At 52.9% G+C, this 16,182-nt stretch overlaps 5 protein-coding genes across 5 annotated transcripts in view; 3 read left to right on the plus strand and 2 right to left on the minus strand.

The window, feature by feature from the left end:
- Nucleotides 1–5: 5 nt before the first annotated feature.
- On the plus strand, nucleotides 6–1,094 carry VTN77DRAFT_3448 (uncharacterized protein; the record flags this gene model as incomplete). The annotated part of the gene is made up of 1 exon (XM_069419397.1): nucleotides 6–1,094. The coding sequence occupies one exon, from the start codon at nucleotides 6–8 to the stop codon at nucleotides 1,092–1,094; it is 1,089 nt and encodes a 362-aa protein (XP_069278472.1).
- A 255-nt stretch (nucleotides 1,095–1,349) lies between these two features.
- VTN77DRAFT_3449 (uncharacterized protein) lies at nucleotides 1,350–4,493 on the minus strand (the record flags this gene model as incomplete). The annotated part of the gene is made up of 3 exons (XM_069419398.1): nucleotides 1,350–3,103; nucleotides 3,158–4,076; nucleotides 4,137–4,493. 3 exons carry the CDS (start codon nucleotides 4,491–4,493, stop codon nucleotides 1,350–1,352), a joined length of 3,030 nt encoding a protein of 1,009 aa, XP_069278473.1.
- A 406-nt stretch (nucleotides 4,494–4,899) lies between these two features.
- VTN77DRAFT_3450 (uncharacterized protein) lies at nucleotides 4,900–11,559 on the plus strand (the record flags this gene model as incomplete). Its single annotated transcript, XM_069419400.1, has 1 exon — nucleotides 4,900–11,559. The coding sequence occupies one exon, from the start codon at nucleotides 4,900–4,902 to the stop codon at nucleotides 11,557–11,559; it is 6,660 nt and encodes a 2,219-aa protein (XP_069278474.1).
- A 1,322-nt stretch (nucleotides 11,560–12,881) lies between these two features.
- On the minus strand, nucleotides 12,882–14,403 carry VTN77DRAFT_3451 (uncharacterized protein; the record flags this gene model as incomplete). Its single annotated transcript, XM_069419401.1, has 6 exons — nucleotides 12,882–12,923; nucleotides 12,991–13,042; nucleotides 13,135–13,193; nucleotides 13,264–13,400; nucleotides 13,480–13,711; nucleotides 13,795–14,403. The coding sequence occupies 6 exons, from the start codon at nucleotides 14,401–14,403 to the stop codon at nucleotides 12,882–12,884; spliced, it is 1,131 nt and encodes a 376-aa protein (XP_069278475.1).
- Nucleotides 14,404–14,863: 460 nt separating this feature from the next.
- VTN77DRAFT_3452 (uncharacterized protein) overlaps nucleotides 14,864–16,182 on the plus strand; it is a gene marked incomplete at both ends in the record, with an annotated part of 1,659 nt that continues 340 nt past the window's right edge. The window contains 3 exons of the mRNA XM_069419402.1: nucleotides 14,864–15,126; nucleotides 15,188–15,435; nucleotides 15,492–15,995. Of these exons, the coding sequence (XP_069278476.1) occupies nucleotides 14,864–15,126; nucleotides 15,188–15,435; nucleotides 15,492–15,995 (1,015 nt within the window). The remainder of the gene's footprint in view (nucleotides 15,127–15,187; nucleotides 15,436–15,491; nucleotides 15,996–16,182) is intronic.

Consider the following 16,182-nt stretch of genomic DNA (forward strand, 5'->3'; position numbering starts at 1 on the left):
TAATAATGCCCGCGCCAACCCTCCTCTCCCCCCTGCCCTCACTGCGAATCACCCCCGAGCCCCTCACACCGCAAGCCTTCGCCCCCTTCGGCACTGTCATCTCCGGCCCTCCTCTACCACGCGACCTGTCGTCCGCACCACCGGCAAGTGCCCTCTCGAGTCTGCCGTTGCCGCACGCGCTGGCCGCACCGCCCGTGCTGGCGAACCAGGGCTCTGCGCTGAAATACAGTCCTATCTCTCCGCTGGAGAATGGCTATGACGGCGTCTGTCCGAGCGGGAAACACGCCCAGGCGCGGATGAGCTTGTTTTCGTGTTTTCCGAGGAGGGTGAGAAGATCATCGACTCGTGCAACAACGACTACAGCTGCTAGCAAGGGGAGAAATAATCGGCGTGGAATCGATCACTTCACGGATGATGTTGTCCTTGCTGGTGATGAGAATAGCACCATCTCCTCACCCGTCTTCGACGTCCGCATTCTCGAACGCCACCCCTTCACAACCCAGACATTTATCCCCATGGACCTATCGAGTCAGAGACGAGTCGTTCGCGACGATGACAGCAGCAGCGGCAGCGGCAGAGGCAGACATGCCAGTGCCAGTGCCAGAGCCAGAGGTCGCAAGCATCATGACGACGACGACGGCATCCTCGTCGAAGAGCTGGTAGAGCAAGAAATCCACGAGGAAGAAGAACCGGTCTTCCTCGTCCTGGTCGCGCCAACACTGAAGGGCCAGACCGCCGCAGCAACGATTCCACCCTCCACTCCGGATCGCTCCAGCTGGTCGTCCAAAGGAGAGCGCAACAAACGCGTCGTGATACGCGATCCCCCGGATCTCGAAAATATAAGGGCATTTATCGCGCGCGGTGGGCAGGCTGTCACGTATGCTGCCGGGACGTGGCATGCCCCCATGGTGGTGCTGGGACGGCGACGGGTCGACTTTGTCGTCGTCCAGTTCGTGAATGGTGTTGAGGAGGAGGATTGTCAGGAGGTGGCGTTTAGGGAGGGGATTGTTGTTGATTTGGGAGGGTTGGAGCGTCGTCTAGAGAGTGGGGAGGAAGTGCGTACGAGATCGGTGGCTAGGAGGGTGAAGTTATAATTATAATAAGTGGCTTTTTTGTATTGTTTTTTTTTTTAATTTTATCTGCTTTAACTAGGATGGTAATGGTAAGAATGTCATTTAATATGGGGTATCCGCTAAAAGACTGGGAGAATGTCGGGTCTCATAAAGTAAAGTACAGTACAGTCGGAGACACTTCTGTCCCATAACTAGGTAATAAACAGGCTGATATCTATTCTACAGGTCAACGGCCCGCCGTTGAACACTGCCTGCTCACGGTCAGCGTTGAACAGCTCACGTCGCTGTCGCCACAAGCTCCGCATCCTTGTCACTCTCGTCTGACGAACAGACGTTCGACCCAGCTCTCAACTGCTGCAACGTATCTCTGGCCACGTTAAGCGCCTCCTCAGGCAGTCCTGCCAGGCGAGCGACTTTGAGGGCATGCGACTGTCGATTCACACCCCTCCGGAGTCGATGGACGAAGGAGAAGGATCCCGATGGAGTCTCCTTGATGTCGGTACAGTACGTCCCCAGTTTTTCAAACCCCTGCGTCATATCCGCCAGGGCATGGAAATGCGTCGCAAACAGCGTGCGACAACGGTTCACGTGGTACAGGTGATGCAGGCACGCAAACCCGACCGCAGTGCCATCCTCTGGTGTCGTCCCTCGGCCCACTTCGTCCATAATGACGAATGACCGCGGCGTGGCCTGCTTCAGAATCGCGGCTGTCTCCAGCATCTCCACCATAAAGGTAGATTGGTCGCGGAACAGGTCGTCTGCCGCCCCGATGCGGCTGAAGATCTGGTCGACGATGCCGATCTCAGCATATTCGGCCGGCACGAAGGAGCCGACCTGCGCGAGGATGGTGATCAACGCGTTCTGTCGCAAAAAGGTGCTCTTGCCCGCCATGTTGGGCCCCGTGATGAGCCAGATGCGCTCTTCGTCCCCAAGGAAGCAGTCATTGCTCACGAACCGCCGGCCCTGCTCTTCCAGTCCCAACTTCACCGTCGGATGTCTCCCGCCTACAATCCGGTGCGAAGTGCCCGTGTTCAAGATAGGCCGCACCATCTGCTGCTCCTTTGCAAGCGTGGCGAACGAGCATGCAACATCCAGCTCGTCCATGACAGCAGCGTTGCGGCGGATCTTCACGAGATTCAGAATCACCCCGCGACGTAGATCTTCAAAGATCCGCTGTTCCTCTGAGCGGATGTGAATCTTCGCTTGGTCGATCCGCGCTCCCAGGTGGGACCAGGCCGGCAAGTAAAATGACCGCGTGGTTTTGGTTGACGACACACTGCGCGTGACCCCCAGCTCCTCGAGAGCCTGTTGCGAGATTTTGTCTCCTTTGACGTGGCAGATATACCCGAGACCGGGCGTCCACTTCAACGTCAGAGCGGTGGAACCCACCTGATGTTGCAGCCGCTGCGTCAGATCGGATTTCTCTTTCTTCAGCGCATCCAGATCCTCATGCAATTTCCGTAAAGCCTCGCTTGCATCACGTCGCATGATCCAGGTGTCCACATCACCATGCTCAGACTCGATGGCAATGCCCGGCCTGCCTGTGTTTTTGAAACGTAGCTTCTTGGGCATGGCTTCGACGTCTTCGGGAAGTCCTTCATTTAGTACCACTTCTTGAGCCAGTTCTGCAGCCTCTGCTGCGTTGTTGTCCTCGATTCGCTGCTTTTGCAGTAGACCTTCCTCATCAATGGCCGCAAGAATTCTGTCTGCAAGTTCCGTTGGCCCATCGAGGGACATGCGGTTCACCAGGGCCTCAAGACTCCTGTGATTCTTCCCAGATCCCTGGTCTCGAGCGTTGATCCTTTCTGACAAGACTCGTCGAATTTCTCGCGACGCCTCGATCGCCCTCGACAGGCATATCAGGTCATCTGGATCACCTCTTCCTAGGGAGAATTTCTGGACCAGTCTTTGAGAATCATAGCTACGTTTCAATAGCATTATTATATTGTCGCGTAGCTCTTCGTCTTCAAGGAAGAGCTCCACAAGATCCAGACGCTCGTTGATGACAGAAAGTGATGTCGACGGAGAAGCTGTAAAGCAGTCTTAGCAAGATCCACATGCCAACAAGTGTTACTGGGTCATACTCAATCTGTCTCTTAGGAGGCGAGCACCGCTCTTCGTAGAAGTCCGACGAACCGCATGCAGCAGACTGCCCTTACCTAGACCGTCCCTCGCGGTTTCCAGAATCTCTAACCCTCTCAGACTATTACGGTCAATACCCATTGACTCGTCCAGATGTCTTCGGCGAGGCGGCTGTAGTTTCATGTTGATGCCTTGGAGTTGGATCCTAACGTATTCCAGAAGGTTATATCCAGCCGCCACTTCCTCAGCAGTAAACAAGGACTGTGCCTCTGAAGATATCGACGCTTCTAGCATAGGGGTCCAGGATGACATCGGACTGATAATTCTGGGTGCGTCGAAGAAAGTGAGCAGAAGGTGATCCCGACCTACGAGCATCTGCAACTCTTGACCAACTAGATCCTCGAGTCGTTTATCAACGACTATCTCTCGAGCTCCAATCCGGGCGATCGCAGATGGTAGCATCTGGGCCGTGGTGAACTGGGTGAAAAAGTCTCCGGTCGAGAGATCCATCCAAGCCAGCCCCACGCGCTGGGACGCCGATGACAATGGGTGAGCAACCGAAGCGGCCTCACCTTCCTGGAGCTCCGGTTTCAACCCATCAATGTCGACGTATATGGACAAGAGAAAGTTATTCTGAGAGGTATCCATGAATTTCTCATCGATCAACGTCCCTGGCGTGATGACTCTTGTAACTCTCCGGTCGAACATAAGACCCCCAGATCGCACCTTGTCCTCTGCATGGTTTGCAAACTCCTCACTGATAGCCACGTATTTTTTCAGGTCTTGCACGAGGATTTTTAGAAAGCGATCTAGTTGGAAGAATGGGAACCCGGCCATGGGAACAGGACCAGCGTTGGTTTTCTTAGTCGCGAGCTTGATATTCAGAAGGGGGGCCAATTCTTCTGCTTGTTCAAAGTAGAGCTTCTCTCTATCAGCTTGTCTGAACTAAAATATATCTTTTTCTTGCTAAAAAAAGGATACCTCATAGAAGTTTCCTACTCTCGTCAAGACCACGCAGTTCTTGAACTTCTCCATATTGTTCCTGTGGCCCTGCACCACCGCCGGATACCGAGGAGCGTCGTCAGAGCCGTCATTGTAAGCCTCCAATTTCAATGCGCCTTGCGGCAGGTCCTTCAGCTTCGTCGTTGAGGTTGTCTTCGCGCGTCTGTAGGAACACTGCGCTATCCATGGAGCTCCAGCTCTGCTCCGAAAAGTGGGCCGCCGCGCAGAGTTACCAATGAAGCGGAGCACGATGCTTCGAGGCACCACGCCTGGGCGCGAGGCGAAAGGCCTCAAGCCTGTTGAAATTAGCCGTTGCCCATGAGGAAGGACTCGCATCGTCCTGCACGTATAGTAGGGGACTCCTCGTCGAGAAAGCTGGAGAGTGCTTTGCTAGACGCGTTCCGCGGTGGCAGACTGCATTGGCAACGCTGACTCGTCAGACCTTCCCGTTTTTGCCACCAACTCCCGTTCCGCCTTACAAACTCTACCAAACCGCGTCCAACATTTCACTCTTTCCTGCTATCTGCAAACCACTCCAGGCAGCCCTTGCCACCTCCACCCTCCTGTGTCCTGCTGCAGGAGAATGACTCTCGATTTATGAGCAGGAACTTCTATCTGCGATCCTGGGTTCATTGTCTTTTCCAGGTCTGCTACCGCCGAGCTCATTGAGCCGCGAAAGGGCTCGTCTCACGACTCGACTGAAAAGTCCTTTGCAGACGGATCCCCTTGAAATCGATTCAAGATGACGGACCCCAACATTGCCGCGCAGTACAAGTACTCGGCGATGTCCAACCTGGTTCTCCAGGCGGACCGCCGATTCATCACGCGCCGCACCGACGAGCCGACCGGTGATCCAGAGTCCCTCGCCGGTCGCATCAGTGTCCGGGATATGGGATCGAGAGTCCAGCGTGATACTGCTCCCAAAAGCAAGAAATTGCAGGTGGGACCAGCAGATATCGAGCGTGGCGCGATTCGAGAAGGCGAAGATGTGCTGGAACGAGAACAGCGCAAGCGCAAGAGGGGCGAGCAGGGCCAACTACGCGGCCAGGGGATTCTCTCTGCGGCCGATATGCTCATTGAGGGTCTGAAATACCGTCCCAGAACTCCGGCCACGAGAGCGACGTACGATCTCATCCTGACGATGACGGCCAACCATCTGGGCGATGTCTCTCACGAAGTCGTGCGAAGCGCCGCAGACGCCATTCTCGAAACATTGAAAGATGAGAATATGAAGGACTTCGACAAAAAGAAGGAGATCGACGATTTGCTAGGCACCACGATGAGCGCCAAGGAATTCAACGAACTCGTGAATCTGGGCAAGAAGATTACAGACTACGATGCTCAGGACGAGGACGAGAACATGGAAGAGGGTGCTGGTGCACAAGAAGAGGCCGAACTGGACGAGAGACAGGGTGTCGCCGTCGTGTTTGACGAGTCAGACGAAGACGAAGACGGGATACGAAGGGTTGATGAAGTCCGGGATGAAGATGAAATGTCGGACGAGGAGGATGCGGCGTCAGATGCCGAGGACAAGGCAGCTGATGACGAGGCCGCCGCCGCCGCAGCTGACGATAGGCCTGACCTTGAGGACGTCGAGGGCGAAGAGATGATCCTGGATGCCGGTGCCGAGGCCGACAAAGGACCAGCAGTTGCCGCAAAGAACATTATCCCCGCTCGCGAGATTGATGCGTACTGGTTGCAGCGTCAGGTCGGATCGGCTTTCCCGGACGCGCACATTCAAAACGAAAAATCTCGAGCTGCTCTAGACATTCTCGGTGGTAAGGCCGAGGACGGTAGCGACCGACCGCTTCGTGACATCGAGAACGACTTGATGGAGCTGTTCGATTACGACTACCCCGAACTGGTGGCAAAACTCGTTACCAACAAAGACAAGATCGTCTGGGTGACGCGCTGGAGGAGGGTCGCTGAGGACGCCGACGCTCGTCGTCTAGTTGAGAATGAAATGATTGAGGCCGGGCATCGCGCGATCTTGGACGAGATTCGTGGCAAAGCCCCTCGCGAGGAAGAGGTCGAGCGACCGGGCAAGAAGATGAAGATGGACTTGATGGATATCGATATCCCCGGCGGTCCGGACGGCGTCAAGGAAGAGGAAAAGCCCAAGGATGGAAGGCTTGTGGGAGGCCTGCAGCCGAAGAGGCTCATCAATTTGGAGAACCTAGTCTTCGAGCAGGGAAACCATCTCATGACCAACCCCAATGTGAAGCTCCCGCAAGGCTCAACGAAGCGCACCTTCAAGGGCTATGAGGAGATCCATGTGCCCGCTCCTAAGCCCAAGCGAGACCCCGGCGAGAAGAATCTCCCAACTACCGAGCTCCCGGAATGGGCTCGTGTGGGCTTTGGGTCTTCCAAAGAACTGAATCGCATTCAGACGAAATGCTTCCCGGTCGCTTTCCATGAAGATGGGAATATGCTCGTCTGCGCCCCCACTGGCTCCGGGAAGACTAATGTGGCGATGCTGGCGATATTGCGTGAGATTGGCAAGAACCGCAACCCGGAAACCGGGGAAATTATGCTCGATGATTTCAAGATCGTATACATTGCTCCGCTGAAGGCCCTGGTTCAGGAACAAGTCGGGAACTTTGGCAAGCGATTGGAGCCCTATGGTATCAAGGTTTCTGAGCTGACTGGTGATCGCCAACTCACGAAACAACAAATCGCGGATACCCAGATCATCGTCACCACGCCGGAGAAGTGGGATATCATCACTCGGAAAGCCACAGACACCAGCTACACAAGGCTTGTCCGTCTGATTGTCATTGACGAGATCCATCTTCTTCACGATGACCGTGGCCCTGTCATCGAGAGCATCGTCAGTCGCACCATTCGTCGAGTGGAACAGACTGGCGAGCCCGTGCGGATTGTTGGGCTGAGCGCCACTCTTCCAAACTACCGCGATGTTGCCAGCTTCTTGCGTGTCGATCCTACCAGGGCATTGTTCTACTTTGACGCATCCTACCGACCATGCCCGTTGAAGCAGGAGTTCATTGGTGTTACGGATAAGAAGGCGATCAAACAGCTGAAGACCATGAATGACGTTTGCTACAACAAAGTCCTCGAGCAAGTCGGTCAACACCGAAACCAGATGCTTATCTTCGTCCACTCGAGAAAGGAGACGGCCAAGACTGCCCGTTATATCCGGGACAAGGCTGTCGAGATGGAGACAATCGGCCAGATTCTACGGAGCGATGCGGCCAGCAGAGCTATCTTGGCCGAGGAGGCCGAATCTGTGGACGACCCTGCCCTGAAAGATCTGCTTCCTTACGGCTTTGGCATCCACCATGCGGGTATGAGTCTTGCGGATCGTGATTCAGTCCAGGCGCTGTTCAGTGATGGCAGCATCCAGGTCCTCGTTTGTACCGCGACTCTGGCATGGGGTGTTAACCTTCCCGCACACACTGTCATTATCAAAGGAACGCAGGTCTATTCTCCTGAGAAAGGTAGCTGGGTCGAGTTGAGTCCCCAGGATGTCCTTCAAATGCTGGGAAGAGCCGGTCGACCTCAGTATGATACCTTCGGTGAAGGTATCATCATCACGTCGCAGAGCGAGCTGCAATACTACCTGTCTCTCCTCAACCAGCAGCTACCTATCGAAAGTCAGCTGATGAGCAAGCTCGCTGATAACCTCAACGCCGAAATTGTTCTCGGCAATGTCCGCAACCGTGACGAAGGCGTGGAGTGGCTTGGCTATACCTACCTGTTTGTTCGGATGCTTCGTTCTCCAGGTCTCTACAGCGTTGGTGCTGAATACGCGGAGGATGAGGCTCTTGAACAAAAACGGGTCGACCTCATCCATTCTGCTGCCACGGTTCTGGAGAAGGCTGGGCTGGTCAAATATGACAGGAAGTCCGGCAAGTTGCAATCTACCGAGCTCGGACGAGTCGCTTCCCATTACTACATCAGCCACAATTCGATGTCGACCTACAACCACCATCTCCAACCGATGATCAGCACCGTCGAGCTGTTCCGAATCTTCTCTCTGAGTGACGAGTTCAAGTATATCCCTGTCCGCCAAGACGAGAAGCTGGAGCTCGCCAAATTACTTGGTCGCGTCCCTGTGCCAGTCAAAGAGGGCATCGAAGAACCCCATGCGAAGATTAATGTCCTCCTGCAGGCATATATCTCTCGATTGAAGCTGGAGGGTCTTGCCCTGATGGCAGATATGGTGTACGTCACCCAATCTGCCGGTCGTATTCTCAGGGCGCTTTTCGAAATCGCCTTGAGGAGAGGCTGGGCATCTGTTGCGAAGACTGCGCTGAATCTCTGCAAGATGGCGGAGAAGCGTATGTGGCCGACGATGACACCGCTTCGCCAGTTCCCGTCATGCCCTCGGGATATTGTGCAAAAGGCGGAGAGAATCGACGTGCCGTGGTCAAGCTACTTTGACCTTGACCCTCCTCGCATGGGTGAACTCATTGGTCTACCCAAAGCGGGCAGGATCGTCTGCGATCTCGTGTCAAAATTCCCACGACTGGAGGTACAGGCGCAGGTTCAGCCTATTACCCGATCCATGCTTCGTGTCGAACTGACAATCACACCCAACTTTACATGGGACGAGAACCTCCACGGCGTCGCCGAAAGTTTCTGGATCATGGTTGAGGATTGCGACGGCGAGGAGATCCTGTTCCATGACCAATTCATCCTCCGGAAGGAATTTGCTCAGGGTGAGATGACTGAGCATCTGGTCGAGTTCACCGTGCCCATTACGGAGCCGATGCCTCCAAACTACTTTATTTCTTTGGTGTCAGACCGCTGGATGCATTCTGAGACGAAGATTGCGGTTTCTTTCCAGAAGCTGATTTTGCCAGAGCGCTTCCCGCCGCATACACCGTTGCTCGACATGCAGCGGGTTCCTGTCAAGGCACTCAAACGCGAGGAGTTCCAGCAGCTCTATCCTGACTGGGAGCATTTCAACAAGATACAGACACAGGTCTTTAAATCGCTGTTCGAGACGAATGATAATGTCTTCGTCGGCGCGCCGACTGGCAGTGGCAAGACCGTTTGTGCCGAGTTTGCTCTCCTGCGCCACTGGTCACAACAGAATCCGGGTCGAGCCGTCTACATCGCTCCCTTCCAAGAACTCGTCGACCAGAGATATGCAGACTGGCAGAAGCGGCTGAGTAAGCTTGCGGGCGGCAAGACCATTGTCAAGCTGACTGGTGAGACAACGGCCGACTTGAAACTCCTCGACCAGGCGGACCTCGTCTTGGCCACTCCGGTGCAGTGGGATGTCTTGTCTCGACAGTGGCAGAGACGGAAGAATGTTCAGACTGTGCGGCTGTTCATCGCCGATGAGCTGCATATGCTTGGAGGTCTGGGCGGATTCGTCTACGAGATCGTCGTGTCGCGCATGCACTACATTGCTCTGCAAACAGAGAACGACATGCGCATTGTTGGGTTGAGTGTTCCGCTTTCGAATGCCCGAGACATCGGCGAGTGGATTGGCGCGAATAAGCATACCATCTACAACTTCAGCCCTCACGTCCGACCAGTGCCGCTGGAGCTGCACATCCAATCCTTCAGCATCCCTCACTTCCCGTCTCTGATGCTGGCCATGGCCAAGCCCGCTTATCTGTCGATCTTGCAACTCTCGCCGGACAAGCCAGCCTTGGTGTTCGTGCCCAGCCGCAAACAGACCCGTTCAACGGCCATCGACCTGTTGGCGGCGTGTGTTGCGGATGACAATGAGGATCGGTTCTTGCACGCGGACGTTGAGGAGATTCGACCTCTCTTGGACCGAATCCACGAGCGAACTCTGGCAGAATCGATCTCCCACGGTATTGGCTACTACCACGAGGCTCTGAGCCCGAGCGACAAGCGCATCGTGTCTCACTTGTTCAAAATCGGCGCTATTCAGGTCATGCTGGCGTCCCGGGATGTGTGCTGGGAGATTGACTTGACCGCTCACCTGGTCATCATCATGGGCACGCAGTTCTTCGAGGGTCGTGAGCACCGCTACATCGACTACCCGATCAGCGAGATCCTGCAGATGTTTGGCAGAGCCTCGCGACCTGGCCAGGACAAGATCGGGCGGGGTGTGCTGATGGTGCCTCAGGTGAAGCGCGAGTACTACAAGAAGTTCCTCAACGAAGCGCTTCCCATCGAGAGTCACTTGCAGATCTATCTTCACGACGCCTTTGTTACGGAGATCAGCACAAAGACCATTGCCTCCACGCAGGACGCTGTCGACTGGATGACATACACCTACTTCTACCGGCGTCTCCTTGCCAACCCTAGCTTCTACGGTCTCAGCGATGTCAGCCACGAAGGGCTGAGTACGTTCTTGTCGGAGCTGGTCGAGAACACGCTCAAGGAGCTGTCAGAAGCCAAGATCATCGACCTGGACGAGGAGGATGACAGCGTGTCTCCGTTGAACGCGGCCATGATTGCGGCTTATTACAACATCTCCTTCATCACCATGCAGACCTTCCTGTTGTCTTTGACCTCTCGGACCAAGCTGAAGGGTATCCTGGAGATCGTCACATCCGCGACCGAGTTTGAAACTATCCAGATGCGGCGACACGAGGACCACATCTTGCGTCGGGTATACGACCGCGTACCTGTCAAGATGTCGCAGCCTGCATATGACTCGCCTCACTTCAAGGCGTTTGTGCTCCTCCAGGCTCACTTCTCGCGGATGCAGTTGCCAATTGATCTGGCTAAAGACCAGGAGGTGATAGTCAGCAAGGTGCTTAATCTCCTCAGCGCGTGTGTGGATGTGCTATCGTCCGAAGGCCACCTGAACGCTATGAACGCGATGGAGATGTCGCAGATGGTTGTCCAGGCCATGTGGGACCGCGACAGCCCGCTGAAGCAGATCCCTCATTTCACGCCGGAGGTCATCAAGGTGGCGAACGAATTCGGAATCAACGATATCTTCGAGTTCATGGAGGCGATGGATCCGTCGGAGAACAAGGACTACGCGACTCTCGTCAAGCGCCTGGGTCTGGACAACAAGCAGCTAGCACAGGCCGCCGCCTTCACGAACGAGAAATATCCAAACATCGACCTAGACTTCCAAGTGGAAGACCCAGAGAACATCACAGCCGGCGAACCTGCCTACCTGAAGATTAAAGTCGAGCGGGAAGTCGAAGAGGACGAGGAGCCCGACACGACGGTACACGCGCCGTTCTACCCAGGCAAGAAGATGGAGAACTGGTGGCTGGTCGTCGGCGACGAGAAGACGAAGAGCCTGCTGGCGATCAAGCGGGTCACCATCGGCCGGAAGCTGGAGATGCGTCTCGAATATGTCGTCCCGACGCCCGGTGAGCATGAGCTGACGCTGTATTTGATGAGCGATAGCTATGTGGGGGTGGACCAGGCGCCGACCTTTACTGTTACTGCGGCGGAGGGTATGGAGGAGAGTGAAGAGGAAGAAGAGTAATCATGTTGCATGTTACATGTCAATTGTGTTCTACGTTCTATATCCTATACTGTTTGTGAAGAATTGTTCTATGTGAAGAAGTGTTGTCTTGTTGTAATGTATTGTATACGGTTGTAGGTAGGACTGACTGGATAAAATGCATTGGATGGGTTGATCTGATCTATCTGTTCGTCTCATATCATCTGATTGATATTGATATTGGTATCTATGTAGGTAGGTAGATTCCCTAGACTCGTTATGCGAATAGACGACGAAAAAAGTACATAAAATTCGGTGCAAGAGTCCAGTCTAGTCCGTTTTTTTTTTCCCCTTCCCTTATTTTAATGTTATGATTATCCAACACGACATAAAAAAAAGAATATAAAAGTCCTCATTGCGTAACACAGCTTTTATAAGTTCCTCTCTATTTCCTCGAATTGAAGGAATTCAATTGAATTCCTGGTCCTATATGCAGCGTAGTGCACAGCACTCTATTATCTATCCTAAATATGGACAAGACAGACTTAGCATAGATCGTGTATACTGTAAACTGTACATTCTTCTCCTTTAATCGCTTGCAGACCAGACTAGACCAGAGTTGTCCGCTAACCTACACTTATAAATAACATATCATTCATTCATTACTGTAGGTAGGGTTTTAACTGAAGGACCCAAATTTAAATCTAGAGAGAAGAGAAGAGAAGAGAGATGCCTGTTGTCTGATAATTAATATTAATAAGTAACGATTGACAGAGTGACCCGTCAGGTCGGATCAGATCAGATGAGATTAGGTTGAATTGGATTGGATTAGATTGGAATACTGTTATTGCAATTACAATAAAATACTAGATACTATTTATATACTGTGGTGCCTACGAGACGTACAGTACGTTACTTCACTACATACACATCTGTGGCGAGTTATCAAAAAAAAAGGAGGTAACGAGGTATAGCTACCTAACTAACTACGTAAGATAACAACAAACAGCAGGTAGCTTCTCACATATATGACATTTCATGTACATACATGTATGGGTGGGTTGGTGGCAATCCGTCAGCAAGGGATGCAGGTAATTGGTAGGTAGGTTAGGTACTTGACTTAGGTGTGACCTTGGCCTAGATAGAGAGAGCATGGTCTTCATCTCCTTTATGGCTTTTTTGCTCTCTCTCTCTATCCCCTCTTCCTTTTCTGGCTGCTGCTGCTGCTGGCTTGCTGGCTCATTCATCCCACAAACTTGCAAGGAGCTTTCTGTGCCTGTAGAAATAGAAAATAGAAATTGGCGTTAATTATTCAATTCAGTTGTCTGTGCACAGCTTTTTTTTTTTCTTTTGCGGGTGTCAAGTTACCCAGTCCATGGTTCGCGGGCATGTTGTACGGCGAGATTCTTGTTCACCGTTATTGTTAGCAAAGTTTGCCCTAAGTCATGTCTGGAGATATCTGATGGCACTTACATCCAAGAGAAGGACATCACCTTCTTTCCAGGTTATCAACGAGCGGGTTTCCCTGTAGCATATTACATTATTATATTGTCACAGATTTGAAATTTGAAAAACTCCTTCTATCAAATCTAGATACGACATGCATTCGCCACTCACTTGATGATATCAACAGCGGCCTGCAGGTACCGGTGTGGGATGGGGCTTCCGTCGCCGTACTATACCGACTGATCAGCACTTTTGCAAATCTCGAAAGTATTTATTTCGTATAGGTGGGGAGCAACTCACAAAAGCAGGCGGCTGGTATCTACCATCTTTATTGATATGCGGTGGGTCCAGACTCCCAGCTGCCTGCGCGCTCAAAAATCGCGATATCATATTGTTGAAGAACGTTGTTCGACCGGTTTGGTTGTGGATGCGGAGGGCTATAATATCCATTCTTAGTTCATCATTTCTTTTATATCTATATCATAGAGAAAAAAAAACGATGAGGTGAATTCCTACCAGGAAGACGCTGCCAAACCCTCAAATCACCCAGCGGGTTGGCATCCGACTGGTTTTCCCACGTCCAGGTGGCAGTTGGCAGGCGCTGGATCTCCAGCTCGATTTTCTTACGCGCCTCCTCGACGGAATCTGTATCGAGGACTTTCAAACCGTACGATTGCAGGACGGATGTCCCGGCTGAGGAGGTGTCGGAACGGGGTTTGTTGGGGTAGAAGAGCTGGTATTTCACGCCCTAAGAAAATGACTGTCAGAATATATCCAACGATAAAGTCACTGGGAATTAATTGGAGAGTTGATAACTCGACTGGCGACTACCTTCTCCGCCAACTCATCCACAAACTCCGGAACCCTCTCCCTCAGCCTCTCATACAGCACAATCGAATTGTTGATCGGTGTCTCACCCCCCGTTTCCGGCGCGGAAGCACAATAGAAGAATACATACGCTGGGTAATGCGGACTCAGACCGAATTCATTATGCGGATACACGGGCATGGTATTCGGGCCCTCGTTTGCTGTCGCGACGTTGAATGCCACCACGGTCCGCCGCACGGGGTTGCCGATGTCCTCGTGCGGCGTCCATCCGAAGGCCTGCGCGAATTGGGAGAATTCCTCTGCGGACTTCAGACCCAGGTCTTTGAAGAAGATTGCGCCGCCGTGGGTGTTGAGTAGCTCGCGGATCTTGCCTGCTGTGGAGAGTCGTTTGATCGAGTCGAGGAGGTTGGGAAGAGGGACGCCGGCCTTTGACGGCGAGAGAGCGAGTGGGAAGACGGTGTTGGATGGGTAGGGGTCTTGCAGGGTGATGGATGGGCTGTATGGGATGGTTTGGAATGAGATCAAGTCGGTTGATTCTTCTTCTTCAATTTCATGATTTCCCTTGTTCAAGATGGAGGGATCAGAAGGAGACTGGACCTGAACAGACGCCATGGTTTGTATACAGTCAGTAGTCTCTCAGTCGACTGGATATGAACAGCAATCTATGTGCATTCCCTCCCCACATAACTCCTCTGATGAAATATATCTTATCATTAACAGGTGTCATTCCACCGGCATATCGGCAGGCATCAAGCACGTCACAGTGGATCCTAAACATGTCATATCCAGTCTTCAATCAATACCGGCAACATGCCGAGAACTAACCCGTCTAAGGAAATAGTTTATATGACTGACAGACATGTGGTGTTTGGATAAATATCAATGATCACATGGGTATGTATCGCCAAGTCTTCATCGGCTCGTGGCATCATTTTCCGTCTGATCGCGACATGTGGGGCAGAAGAAAGAGCTTCAATTCACAATCTTGCTTGACAGGAATATATAGATGAAGACAAGCAAGGGAATTAGAAAATGGAAAGCTTAACTTAAGCTAAGTTACCAGGAGATCATCATGGCCGTGACGGAGATTCAAGATTCAGTCGAAACCATCGACGACGCTGAAAGCGGTTCGCAACCAGCAGAAGCGGAGGGCGAACCTATCCAGAAGCCGGTTTCGAAACTTCAGCAATGGTATCGCAGTCCGCTGTTCAACGTCATCCTCGTCGGATTGATCTCCTTCACGCAGCCTGGGATATGGAATGCCTTGAACAGCACCGGCGCCGGTGGAGAGCAAGAGCCGTATCTCGTCAATGCGGCCAATGCATTGACCTTTGGGTAGTCTCTCTCTATCCATCTTTACGCCTGATTTACATGAGTATACTGACGGCTACTACAGAATCATGGTCTTCGGATGTCCTCTCTTCGGCGCTCTGGCAAACAAGATCGGCCTGCGCAATGTCCTGATCCTCGGCACGCTGGGGTATGCGCCCTACTCAGCGTCGCTGTATGTCAACAACCGCTATGGCACGCAGTGGTTTGTGCTGTTTGGCGCGACGACGTGCGGTCTGGCTGCGTCGGCGCTGTGGGCCTCTGAGGGGGCGATTGCGTTGGGATATCCAGCAGCGAAGGATCGGGGGAGGTCGAGTCAGTATAGTTGCCCAGTCTGCCGTGGCAGTCAACTGACTTACTTCTACGTACAGCCGGTATCTGGCTGGCGCTACGTGAACTGGGCCAGATCATCGGCGCCTCAATTCAACTATCGCTGAACATCAACAACAAGCATACCGGCAAAGTCGGATATGCAACCTATCTGGTCCTGATCGCCCTGCAGTGTCTGGGCCTGCCGCTGGCCTTGCTCCTCTCCCCTCCGCAGAAAATCATCCGTCCAGATGGCTCCAAGATAGCGGACCCGACGCGGGCAAAGAACTTTCTGCACGAGATGGGCAAGCTCTGGCGCCTGCTAAAAACGAAGCGGATCTTCCTGCTCATTCCCATCCTGATCACCGGCACCTGGAACGGCACGTACCTGGGCATCTACCTGACGGACTACTTCTCCGTGCGCGCGCGGACCCTGGGCTCGCTGCTGGCAGCGCTGGTCGCCACCGTGGCGGACTTGTTCTGGGGATGGTTCCTCGACCTGAAGGTGTTCCGGCGCTCGACCGTGGCGAAGCTGACGTGGGCGATTTTCTCGGTCATCATCTTTAGTCTGTTCGGCTGGGCGGTGTCGAATCAGTACTTGTATGATCACTCGCCGACGAAGGTCAATCTGGACTGGGACTCGCCGGGATTTGGGCGGGGGTTTGCTGTGAATATCCTGTTCCGGTTGGTAGCCGTCTTTTCTCTCTCTCTCCTTTTTTTTTTTACTTTTTTTTTTTACTTTTTTTTTTGACA

This window comes from Rasamsonia byssochlamydoides (assembly GCF_041956645.1).
Source record: "Rasamsonia byssochlamydoides strain NRRL 3658 unplaced genomic scaffold VTN77scaffold_24, whole genome shotgun sequence".
Classification (NCBI taxonomy): Eukaryota; Fungi; Ascomycota; class Eurotiomycetes; order Eurotiales; family Trichocomaceae; genus Rasamsonia; species Rasamsonia byssochlamydoides.